The sequence below is a fragment of the Garra rufa genome, chromosome 16, assembly GCF_049309525.1.
Source record: "Garra rufa chromosome 16, GarRuf1.0, whole genome shotgun sequence".
Classification (NCBI taxonomy): Eukaryota; Metazoa; Chordata; class Actinopteri; order Cypriniformes; family Cyprinidae; genus Garra; species Garra rufa.
The window spans coordinates 6,719,171-6,731,848 of record NC_133376.1 but is presented as its reverse complement, the minus strand read 5'-3'; the positions used below and the strand labels follow the sequence as shown (position 1 = coordinate 6,731,848).

Here is a 12,678-nt window from a genome sequence, read left to right as displayed (position 1 = left end):
CGCGCTATAATCCTTTGATTTGACTGACAGGACAGCTGTTTTGGTCATTGCTTAGCAACATAAAAAAACCGCAGCACACTGCTCTTTTTTTAAAAGTCACCAAAAAAGGCAGTGCTGTGCGCCTCGCGTTTTTAGAACGAAAAGACGCGTTCGGTGTGATCGGGGCCTCACTCGGTTGTCTGGCGACAACATCGACAATGAAATTCATTGTCGACTATTTCTATTATCGATTTTTGTCGACAACGTCGACGAATCGTTGCAGCCCTACCTCAAAACCAATCATAAGGGTTCATAAATCATAAATTGATACATATATTAATAAAATTTCCATTGATGAATGGTTTGTTTGGATAGAACAATATTTGGCAGAGATACAACTATTTTAAAAATCTGAAACATGAGGGTGCAAAAACAATCAAAACACTGAGAAAATTTCATTTAAAGTTGTCCAAATGAAGTTCTTAGCAATGCATATTACTAATCAAAATTACGTTTTGATATATTTATGGTAGGAAATTTACAAATATCTTCACTTAATATCCTAATGATTTTAGCATAAAAGAAAATGATTTTGACCCATGCAATGTATTTTTGGCTATTCCTACAAATACACATGTGCTACCCATGGTTTTGTGGTCCAGGGTCACATATAAGTACATATATTACCATTCAACAGTTTGGGTTGAGCAAGATTTTTAAAAGAAGTCTCTCATCATGATCACCAAAACTACATTTATTTGACCAAAATACAGTAAAAACTGTAATATTGTAAACTACAACCAAAAAAAAGTTTATTTGAATTTGTTGTAAAATGTAAAGCTGATTCAGTGTCACATGATCCTTCAGAAATCATTCTGATATCCTGATTTGCTGCTCAAGAAGCATTACTCTCACTAATGGTAATAAAACAGCTGTGGCTTGTAATGTGTGATAAATGCTGTTTTTTAAACTTTCTAATAATCTGCTGAAAAGCTATGCATTCTTGCTGCAAAAAAAGTATTTTTTTTCCAAAGTAAAAATGTACTGAACCCAAACTTTCAAACAGTAGTGTCAGCCACATAAATAAGCAAACACATTTCTGCATTCCTATCAGATCACTAACCAAAGTTAAAATTAACTAAATTAGATCAAACAATACACAATATAAAGTTTGCATGTGCATATATGAATATACAGGGTGGGCCATTTATATGGATACAGCACACATCAAACGTATTGGGAATTTCACAAGAAAAACAATGGTGTGCTTGGTTTTAACGTAACTTTATTCTTTCATGAGTTATTTACAAGTTTCTGACCACTTATAATGTGCCACAAACAGGACGTTAATATCACCAACCATTCCCATTTCATTAAGGTGTATCCATATAAATGGCCCGCCCTGTACATATACTTGACTAATACAAGCCATTCAATGCATATACTAAATGTCTGCCGTATTTCATTTATTTATCATCAAAATTTAACCTAACGAAATTTAATCCATGAATAATATCTGACAGGAACACTAGCACATGTTTTTGTTTCTGTATTCATCTGAATAGCAGTAAACAATACAAATATTACTTAACAGGCAACACGCCATGAATAATGACCTTTCCCTTTGTATTCACAGTCAGTATGTTTAATTGATTTAACACATGCATTTATTGCGTACGACGGATTTTAATCACAATGGGTCATTTACTAAGTCTTAAACTAGCGAGCTGCCTAACTAGACAGCATTAGTGACCCTAAAAAAGACAGTCTAAGTAGGCGGCTCTCCAGGATTTCAGTCAGTCATATCTGCAGCTAGCTACTTAGCTAACTAGCACACATTAGATGCACATCTAGATATCTCTTCCTCGTTTCAGACGCAACTTTGAATCATATTGCATTGTTTTGCACAGTGAAACGGAAGAATGCTTTAGTGTTTATTCGCACGTGTTGGTTTTGCAGCTGGTTTTGTTGTATGTTTTGACGGTGTGTTGTTGTTGTGTCGGTCTCACCTCCACCCCCGGGCTCGCCAGCCCGATCACACTGACCGCCCGAACGGTTCCGCGGAGCCAGGCCGCCTGCTCCATCTCAGCGCCCGCCGCTGCCGCCGCCGCGGAGCTCCCTTCATTGAGCAGCAGCAGCAGCCGCTTCCCGATCAAACCGAGCGAGTCCCCCATATTACAACCACCATGAAGAGACCGACTTCCTCCGGAGCTCCGCTAAAATCCGCGATCAATCGTGCCCAAACTAAACCAGTGAATTGCTATAGCCACACATGAAGGACTGCACGCTATGCATGCGGGATTTGCATCGGCAAACGGAGGCGATTGAGAAGCGCGTTGTTGGGAATGTGAAGTGTTATTGTTCGAGCTACAGCCCCTTGTCCTCATCCGCCATTTAGCTGTGCAGTAATCAAACGCACCCCTCGTACTGCTGCGGGACTGCGCTTCAATGGCTACCCGGGAAATAGAGCAGCACCCTCTACTGGATAATGTATGCGCCATACGCAGTGAACGCACATCTCTGGAGGTCCGTGTGGGAAGCGAACGCGAAACTCTCGCGAGATTCAGATGAGCTTGGAGTCGCGCAGCAACGAGATGAAGCGTCCGCGTCCAGCTAAATGAAAAGAATGGGCAGTTACACATTTGCACCAGTTTTATTTCAAATTATTATTTTTTTTAATTTAAACAAACGTAAAAAAATAATAATTAAAGAATTAAAGGTTATAACCTGTGGCATATTAACCTTAATCAAAACTCTCAAATGTAAGATATTAATGATCCAACCTTACAAAATCCCCCGGTTTTAATAATAATTGTATAAAGAACTGCTTTCATTTTGGATGAATCCTCCATGTAAATTAATTAAAAGTCACAACATTTCCTGGCACATCATCTGGACACTGCGTTCTATTTTTATAAATATCTGATTTCTTTATATGTCATTTCTAAGGAAATAACATAAAACTTTTTATTACTATTTATATCTTAAAGGAGTAGTTCACTTTCAGAACAAAAATTTAGAGATAATGTTCACATCTTTCTTACTTCAGTTGTAAGAAATTGTTTTTTGAGGAAAACATTTCAGGATTTCTCTCCTTATAATGGACTTCTATGGTGCCCCTGAGTTTGAACTTCCAAAATGCAGTTTAAATGTAGCTTCAAAGGGCTCTAAATGATCCCAGCCGAGGAAGAAGGGTCTTATCTAGTGAAATGATCGGTTATTTTCTAAAAAAAAAAAAAAAAAAAAAAATTAAAATTTTTATACTTTTTAACCTCAAATGCTCGTCTTGTCTAGCTCTGTGTGTACTCTGTGTCGAGATTAAAAAGTATATAAATTGTAAATGTTTTGGGGAAAAAAACATATCAGTTGCAGATATTAAACATTTATTTATTTATCGCCCTTTTTCTCTCTCTCTCTCTCTCTTTATTTTGAAATGATGTTTAAGTGGACATGACAGAAACATTTTCAAAAGGTTTTACATGTAGAATCTTACAATATTTTACTTATTTTACGTTAACAATTTATGAAAACAAAATTGCATTGTTTTACAATAATGTTACAATTCACAATTATAATATAAGAATAACACAAAAAACCTTATGGCCTGGTTTCACAGACAGGGCTTAGACTAAGCCAGGATTAGACCATTGTTTAATTAGCACATTTAAGTAATTTTTATAAACATGCCTTAGACAAAAACATTACTGGTGTGCATCTAAAGACAAAACAAAGGCACTGATGTATTTTTAGATCAATCAGTGCAAGTTTCTTTCAGTTGAAACAGCTGATTTACATTTTAGTCTAGGACTAGGCTTAGGCCTTGTTTATGAAACTGTGGGTATATATTACCTTCTACAACACTGATCTCAAGATGTGCTTTAAACACAAGGTATGATGTGTGGAAAAAGGAATAAAATATTTATTGTGTATTATTATTGGTTTTCTTTATTTCAAATGTTCTGAATTTTTATAACATATAATATTCAGTATGACAGATAATATATAATCCTGTACTTTTTCTTTGTTCTGCATTCAGCTGGTACTAAATAGATTCTCTCTAAAGCACTGCTGGAGATATGTTATAGCATTTTTATAATTAACATTTAAAAATAGATCACTTTTATGCCATTAAGTTGCTGGCTATCTTGATCATGACTCCTCTTGGTTAACCCTCTGGGGTCTGAAGGTGTTTTGTCATGCCCTGACAACATTTATGCTTTTTTCAGTTGCTTATAAACATTGAAATGGCTAAAGTCTGATAATACTTTATTCAGCACAATCTAGGGCTACAATAATATGTGAGCAGCATGTATGTACATGATTGTGTTTTTGAAAAAAAGTAACATTTATGCAGTGTTGGGCAAGCTATAATGTAGTGAGCTAAGCTAACAGTTACTCAACAATAAATGAAGCTTCACTACACTAAAGCTACAGCCCTGGGAAATGTAGCAAGCTAAGCTACAGCAATATGGCAAACGTAGTTTACTACATCTAAGGTACTTTTTTTTTTTATCATTTTTATATTGAACCAACATCATACCAAGTCAATGCGCTCTCAATAATTCGGGGGGGAAAATAGCCTATTAATTTGTGGGTGGGGAAGGTTGTTTGTTTCATCTGCAGTCCGGGACGTGTGTCATTCCGGGTCGATCCGTGAAACTTAGGGCTGCTTTCGGTGTGTCTTCTTTAAATAGCTCTCTCTTGACTTTAGCTCTCGCTTACGGCCATACCACCCTGAGAGCGTAGAGGGAGCTAGTGTGCAAACAGGAAGTGTCTGGCTGCAGTTGGGAGAGGAAGGCTCTCCCACTTTGTTTGTTTTTTGTTTTGTGCTTGTTTTGTTTGTTTTTGGATCTTTTTTGGTTCTTTTGGTTTTTTGAGTTTTAAACCACCCAACAGCAGCACGCGTGCTGTCTGGAGGGTGGTTTTCGCCCCTTTTTTTTGCTTTTGGTTTTTTTTACATCATGGATGGCTTATTGGAAAACGACACTGGACTGGCTGGAGAAAGACGAATGGAAAACGACACTGGACTGGCGGGAGAAACACGAATGGAAAACGACAATGGACTGGCGGGAGAAACACGAATGGGAAACGACACTGGACTGGCGGGAGAAACAAGCATGGCAAATGAAGAGGGACTGACAAATCGACAACGAGTGAGACAACAAGAAAAGAGCAAAAAGAGGTATTTGAAGGAAGCAACTGTGATCCTGAATGTGGAAAAAGTAAATGAGGTGAGAGTTATGGATATTATTACAGCGGTGACGGACAAATGCGGAAATGGGAAAATCCTAGCTCTAAGGCCTAGACAAGGAAAGGAATATGAACTAACACTAGAAAAGGAGGAAACTTGTGACAAACTGATCGACGGACTGGAAATAAAAGGAGTTAATTGCGAAATTAAAAAGCTGCAAAACAGAGACTATGTAGTTTCCTTCATGCATTTGCCTGCTTACCTGGATGATCAAAATCTTTTAGATAAATTGGAAGGCTGGGGAGTTTTTCCCATCTCTAACATTAAGAGAAGGCTGTACCCGGGCACAGAGATTGAAGACGGTACGCGCTATATTAAGGCGAGATTCCCCAGGGAGGTCGCTTCTCTCCCCTACAGCACAAGGCTGGAGACAGCTGAAGGGCCGCAGTACTTCAGGGTGATGCACAGCCACCAGGTGAAGACCTGTAGGCTGTGCATGAGCCCAGACCACCTGGTCAAAGATTGCCCAGATTTTAAGTGCTTCAAGTGTGAGGAGAGGGGACATTTTGCGCGTGACTGCGATGCCGTTAAGTGCCCGGAGTGCCGCAAATATCTGAATAAATGCGAATGTTGGATGGAGGAAGAGGAAGAGGAAGGAGGAGATGATGTCCAGGTAAGTGGACAAATGCATGAAGGAAACAGTAAAGAAAGAAGCAACGGGGAGGAGCAAGCGGCAGTACGAGCGCAACAATTTGCAACGGAGGAGGAAATAAATGACAGAGAGATAACAAAAGGAGAAACGGGAAAAGAAACAGACAATCAACAAACGGGGCAAGTAGAGGTTTTAACGTGGACGCCAATGGATATTACGCCTAGCTTCAAAAGTCTTTTAGACTTGGTGGAAAAGGATGATCAAACGGAGCAAAGCAAGGAAATGGACAGTGAAATGGAGAAACGCGAGGAGGAAGCGGAGAAAGACAAAGTCGAGAAGAGACAAACAAGACGGTCTGCAAAGGTAACGCCAAAGCTGGAAATCTCTAGAAAAAAAGTTATGAAAAAAGGACAAATGAGAAACCGTAACCGTTATGAAGTTTTGAGGGGTTTAGAGGAGGAGGACTAAGATGTTGGGTTTTAAATATTTATTCTTCTTTTTAATGGTTTTAAGTTGTGTGTCTTTTAATGCGAGGGGTCTACTGGATTTAAGAAAATTTCAAAATGTAAAAGAAAAATGTAAAAGAGAAGATGTCATTATACTGCAAGAAACAAACTGGAAAGATGATATAATGGATGTGTATAAAAAGGAATGGGAGGGAGATTTTTATTACAATAATGGAGATGGAAGGATGGGGAGAGGTGTGGCTTTCTTAATGAAGAAGAATGCTTTTAAAATGAGTAAAGTTGTGTATAAAGACAAAATCGGGAAATGTATTATAGTGGAGACAAAATATGAAGGAAGGGATATAGTTCTAGTGAATGTACATGCACCAACAGAAGAGAAAGAAAAGAAAAACTTTTTTAGTGCTTTACGAGAGTTTTTAAAAAACTACAAGGAAATAATTATGTTAGGCGATCTTAATACAGTTTTTAGTAAACAAGACATTGCTGAAGGAATGGTTTTTAAATCAGACACTGGAAGAAAAGAGCTAAAGCTTTTGATGGAGGAAAATGGAATGGTAGATGTTTGGAGGGAGAGAAATGAAAAGAAAAAAGAGTTTTCAAGAAGGCAATTAGTGGGAAACTTTATATGTCAAACTAGAATAGACTACATTTTATGTACAAGAAATATGGAGAACTATATAGAGAAAATGAAGTATGAAGACACAACGTTAAGTGATCATAGTTTTTTGTTTTTTAAACTGAATTTGGAAAAAATACAAAGAGGCCCGGGGGTATGGATTTTAAATAGTGAAATCCTAAAAAATGAAGATTATGTTATAAAGATAAAAGAAATTATAGAAAAAGAAAAAGAAAATCCAATGTACAATGAAGACAAAAGACTATGGTGGGAAAATGTAAAATTTTTAATTAAGAAAAACTCAATAAAGTATTGTAGGATAATGCAAAAGTGTAATAGACACCAAGAAAAAACAATAAAGGAAGGTTTAGAAAAAGAACTGAATAAAAGGGGAAGAGATATACAAAAGATAAAGGAGATGGAGGGAAAACTGGAAAAAATAGAGGAAAAGAAATATGAAGGTGCTAGATTAAGAAGCAAAGCAAAATATATGGTAGAAGGAGAAAAATGCACCAAGTTCTTTTTTGATTTAGAGAAAAAGAGGGGGAAAGCTGAAACAATCAAGATGATAAGAGGGGGAAAAGGTGATATTATAGAGGAAAATGAAGGCATCTTAAAAGAAATAAAGAGTTACTATGAGGAGCTTTTTAGAACAAGGGGTGTAGAAAAGTTGGAAATGGAGAACTTACTGAAACAGATAAGAACAAAAATAGATGAGGAAGATAAAAGAGAATGTGACCAAGAAATTAGAGAGGAAGAAATTAGAAGAGCAATAAGTGGTTTGAATACGAGGAGAAGTCCCGGAATAGATGGCCTAAGTAGTGAATTTTACATATGTTTTAAAGAGACCTTAATACCAATCTTAATGGAAATTTTTAAAGAAATTTTCCAAAAGGAAGAGTTGAATGAAAGAATGGGAATGGGGCTGATGAAATTAATATACAAAAAGAAAGGAGAGAGGATGGATTTGAAAAACTACAGGCCAATTACTATGTTAAACACTGACCTCAAGATTTTAGCCAAAATATTAGCAAACAGACTAAAAGAGGTGATGCCAAAAATAATTCAAACGACTCAAGCATATGCGATCAAAGGAAGGGACATAGCTGATATTACAATGAGTATAAGGGATATAATAGAATATATGGAGGAAAAAAAAGAAGAGGGATATCTAATCAGCTTAGATTTTGAAAAAGCTTTTGACAGGGTTGAACATGAGTATTTGTTTGAAGTGCTTAAAAGTTTTGGTTTTGGGGGAGTTTTTAGGAAGTGGATACAGATTTTATATAAGGGGGCTTTAACAAAAATAAAATGTAATGGATTTTTAACAGATTGTTTTAAAATAACGAGATCAATAAGGCAGGGATGTCCGCTCTCCGCCTTGTTATATTCATTAGTGTCAGAACCACTAGGCTTAACTGTAAACGAAGAGGAGAAAATAAAAGGAATTGAGATTGAAGAGAGTAAACCAAATGGGAAAGTTTTTCAATATGCGGACGACACCACACTAATAGTAAAAGGGAAAGAGAGTGTTAAAGTAATAATGAAGGTTGTACAAAATTATTGTAAAGGATCAGGGAGTAAAATAAATGAAGACAAGACTGTATATATGAGATTTGGAGCTGCAACAGTTTTAACGGAAAGCTTTCACTTTAAAGAAGTAGAGGAAATGAAGGTTTTAGGAATTTTAATGGGGAAAGACAGAAGGACAGTAGGAGATAAAATGTGGGACGAATTAATAATAGATATAGAGAGAAGGCTAAATTTTTGGAAATTAAGAACACTAAGCTTGAAGGGGAAGGTTTTAATATTGAATGTTTTAATGGTCTCTAAGCTTTGGTATGTTTTATATGTAGCTGAGATGCCTTTATGGACAGAAAAGAGGTTGAAAAAATGTTTTCTTGACTTTTTATGGGAGGGGAAACCAGCAAGAATAGCATATAACACAATTTTAGGGGCGATAGAGAAGGGGGGGTTAGGACTAATGGACGTGGAACAAAGAAAGAATGCTTTAAGAGTAAAAATGGTTAAGAAATACCTGCAACAAGACAACAAAACAGAGTGGAAAAAAACAATGAAATACTTTCTAAACAAATGTGGGAATTTTAACATGGGGGATGGAATTTTATGGATGAAAACAAAATTTTGGATGACGGAGGGATTGCCCGTTTTTTATAGAGAAATTTTTACGGCCTGGGGAAAGTTTTTAACAAAAATTGTGTACAATCCACAAGGAAGAGAAAACATTTTAAATCAACCTCTGTTCTTAAATAGCAACATTCTAAACCAAGGGAAAGAAATATTTTTTAAGAAATGGATGGAAGTGGGGATAACAAAAGTTAGGGATGTGTTGTATGAATTTAAAGAAGGTTTTTTACCAATGCAATATATTGTAGATACGATGGATGAAGCAAAAGAAGAATACACTAAACAAGAAATAACAAAAAAATATGAAACCATTAAAAATGCAATACCCAAAGATTGGATTAAAAGAATAGAGAGTATGGAAGGAGAACAAACAGAGAGAAATATTTTTGTGAAACTGGGCGAAAAAGTGTATGATTTTAAAGAATGTACTGTAAAAATGTTTTATTGTGTTTTTAGAGATGGTGTTTTTAAGGAGCCAATAGTAAATAAGTACTGGGTGGAAAAATTCAAAGGACTAAAAGTAGAAAGTATATGGAGAAACATGAGGGGGAGGTGTGTCGAAACAAAGTTAGAATGTTTGGAATATTTTATAAGGCATAAAGTAGTTTTTACTGAGTCTGTTTTAAACAAGGTGGGAATGGAACAAAATGCAATGTGTAAAGTGTGTTATGAAAAAGAAGAGGGAATTTTACATCTGTTTTTATATTGTAAAGAATTGGAGGGCTTTTTAAGGAAATGTAAATGTTTAATTGAAGATGTGAGTGAAGGCTGGGATGAAAGTGTAATGGAATGGAAAAGAGTGGTGATGTTTGGTTGGGAAAAGAAGGGTCAACACAAAAAGTTTATAAATCTGTGTATAATGTTAATAAAAAGTGCAATATGGGAAAGAAGAACTGTGGCTAAAAAAGAAAAAGTGGTGCTAGAGGTTTGGACTGTTTTTAAAAGGAAAATAGAAGTATATGTGGAAAAATTATATGTGTATTTTAAAAGTAAAAATATGCTGGAAGCTTTTCATGATATTTTTACTCCAAACGTTTGTAATGTTTTGGAGAAATATTTCAAGTGCAAATTTCCAGGGAGAGAAGGAGCTTTCTAGTCTTTTAAATATGGAAGGGATGCTTTTAATCGTTTTTTTGAATGAATATTATGATGTAAAAAAACAAAAAAAAAAAAAAAAAAAAAACTATATTGTACTATTGATGCTCTTTATTGCATGATTTCTCTTTGATATTTTTACATCTTATTTTAAGGTTTTTATTGATGATATTTTGAATGTATTTTCTCATGTTTATTCATTTCATCTTGTATGACGTTTAAATGTGAAACACGCTCGAAAAATTGTATTGTGAAATCTCTTCAATAAAAAAAAAAAAAAAACACGCCCGATCTCGTCCGATCTCGGAAGCTAAGCAGGGTCGGGCCTGGTTAGTACTTGGATGGGAGACCGCCTGGGAATACCAGGTGCTGTAAGCTTTTGCTTTTCCTACACTCGTCAACTAATACACATGACTCAGAATTGTTCCCTTTATTATTTTAAACGTATTGCTTCATTTGTCTATTTTTCTTTTTTTTTTTCCTCTGTGATTTCTTTTTGTGTACAATAACGGACATCTTCTTTCTTTCTCCTCCAGGGGGCGATCGAGAGACCTACAGTAAATCTCTATACACAACTAGTCAAATGTTTTTGGACAGTAACATTTTTAATGTTTCTTTTTTTTAAATAAGGTCTCTTCTGCTCACCAAGTCTGCATTTATTTGACCCAAAATGCAGAAAAAGCAATAATATTGTGAAATATTTGTACTATTTGAAATAACTGCTTTCTATTTATATTTTAAAATGTAATTTACTCCTGTGATTTCAAAGCTAAAATTTCAGCATCATTACTCCAGTCTTTAGTACCACATGATCCTTCAGAAATCATTCTAATATGCTGATTTATGTTCAAGAAACATGTATTATTACTATTATTATTATTATCAATATTTAAAACAGTTAAGTACATATATTTTCAAGATTCATTGATAAACAGAACGATCCAAAGATCAGCATGATAAATGTCTTTATCATCCCTTTTGATTCATTTAAAGCATCTTTGCTGAATAAAAGTACTTGCTTTAAAAAACTTTTGACTGGATTTACTGTAGAGAGAGAAGGTCTCTCGATCGCCCCCTGGAGGAGAAACAAAATGAAAGAAAAAAAATGAAGCAATACGTTTAAAATAATAAAAGGAATAAGCAATAATTCTGAGTCACGTGTATTAGTTGACGAGTGAAGGAGAAGCAAAAGCTTACAGCACCTGGTATTCCCAGGCGGTCTCCCATCCAAGTACTAACCAGGCCCGACCCTGCTTAGCTTCCGAGATCGGACGAGATCGGGCGTGTTCAGGGTGGTATGGCCGTAAGCAAGAGCTGGAGTCAAGAGAGAGCTATTTAAAGAACACACACCGGCAACAGTGTAGTTTTTTTGGTAACTGATGCTCCTCTCCTCAACTTTAACTAGATCAGAGGTCGTCAAACTGCTTTTTTGTCGTCAGCCAAACCCCTGAAATTTTAAGTCAGTGTTTCAGTAATTGAACGACAAGTTGTATTATGCTTCTTTGGTGGCAGTTAATGGTCACACGATATCGTGCAAGTTTGCAATTTGAACTGCGATATGATATTCGTTCAAATCCTTCAGCTTTTAATGTTAAATCCTGTATATAATTTATTTTGGTGGTATATTATTGAAATGCTGTAAATTTCTGTCCACAAAAATGTTGAAAATTGTGCAACTGTGTATATAAACAAAGTGAAACCAGCACACGTGTTCTCAAAACCCCCTGCAATTCTCTCATGAACCCCAGTGCTTCACAAACCTTCATCTGGGTGCCAAACATCTCCACTTCCAATAAAGCAGCTCATCAAAGCCTTAAGGCTTATTTGTAAACGTCCTGTATGTGTGTTGGAGTTGGCTGGGACCAGCTTTTCTTTGTAATTTGTGGGCCATCATACAGGCCTATGTGTATTAGTTTTATCTTTGAAGACATATCTGTGCATTTAAAGGGATGTTTTATCAGATTTATCTCACTTTTGGGGACAATTTTTTCCCAGAAGTAAAACATTCCCATATACAACATCACTGTCTGGGTCTCTGGAGAAATTGTTTATGAAACACTGTGGAGTGTTTTAATGGTCAGTCACCTTTTTTGATTCAATAGACGATAATGGATATAGCAGTAAAATGAATCATCGTCAGTGACTTCTCTTTTTTATAACAGTAATAATCACAGTCTTTAAAATTAGACGTACGTGACATAAAAAAGTTAGTGTGAGGATTTAAATCAAACAATAATCTGAAGTAGTGATGAGAGAAACGAACCTTTTTGAAGCTTCGAATCAATTGAATCAATTCCTTTTGCAAAATGATTCACTGTTTCGAAGCGCTCGAAACAACACACGCTAGTGACGCCTGCTGGTCAAATGTGTAAATGCAACAAAAACGTAGGCTACAACATGCATAAAACAGCCTATTGCAGGTGTTTTTTTAAGTATAATACATTAAATGCTATAAAAACAACAAAATACCATTAAATACGAAGTGTCTGTATAATATCAGTTTTTTATATTTATTAATTTACAGGGCTTG

At 35.7% G+C, this 12,678-nt stretch overlaps 1 protein-coding gene and 1 non-coding gene across 7 annotated transcripts in view; both read right to left on the bottom strand.

The window, feature by feature from the left end:
* kdm3b (lysine (K)-specific demethylase 3B) overlaps positions 1 to 2,398 on the bottom strand; it is a 38,892-nt gene extending 36,494 nt beyond the window's left edge. For all 6 annotated transcript variants that reach the window (XM_073820114.1, XM_073820117.1, XM_073820115.1 and 3 more), the window contains exon 1: positions 1,989 to 2,398. In XM_073820114.1, coding sequence (XP_073676215.1) covers positions 1,989 to 2,153 — 165 coding nt within the window. In that variant the 5' untranslated portion in view covers positions 2,154 to 2,398. The remainder of the gene's footprint in view (positions 1 to 1,988) is intronic.
* Positions 2,399 to 11,338: 8,940 nt separating this feature from the next.
* Positions 11,339 to 11,457, bottom strand: LOC141289074 (5S ribosomal RNA). The gene has a single exon (XR_012339819.1). It is a non-coding gene; the product is annotated as a 5S ribosomal RNA (ribosomal RNA).
* Between the last annotated feature and the right edge of the window lie 1,221 nt (positions 11,458 to 12,678).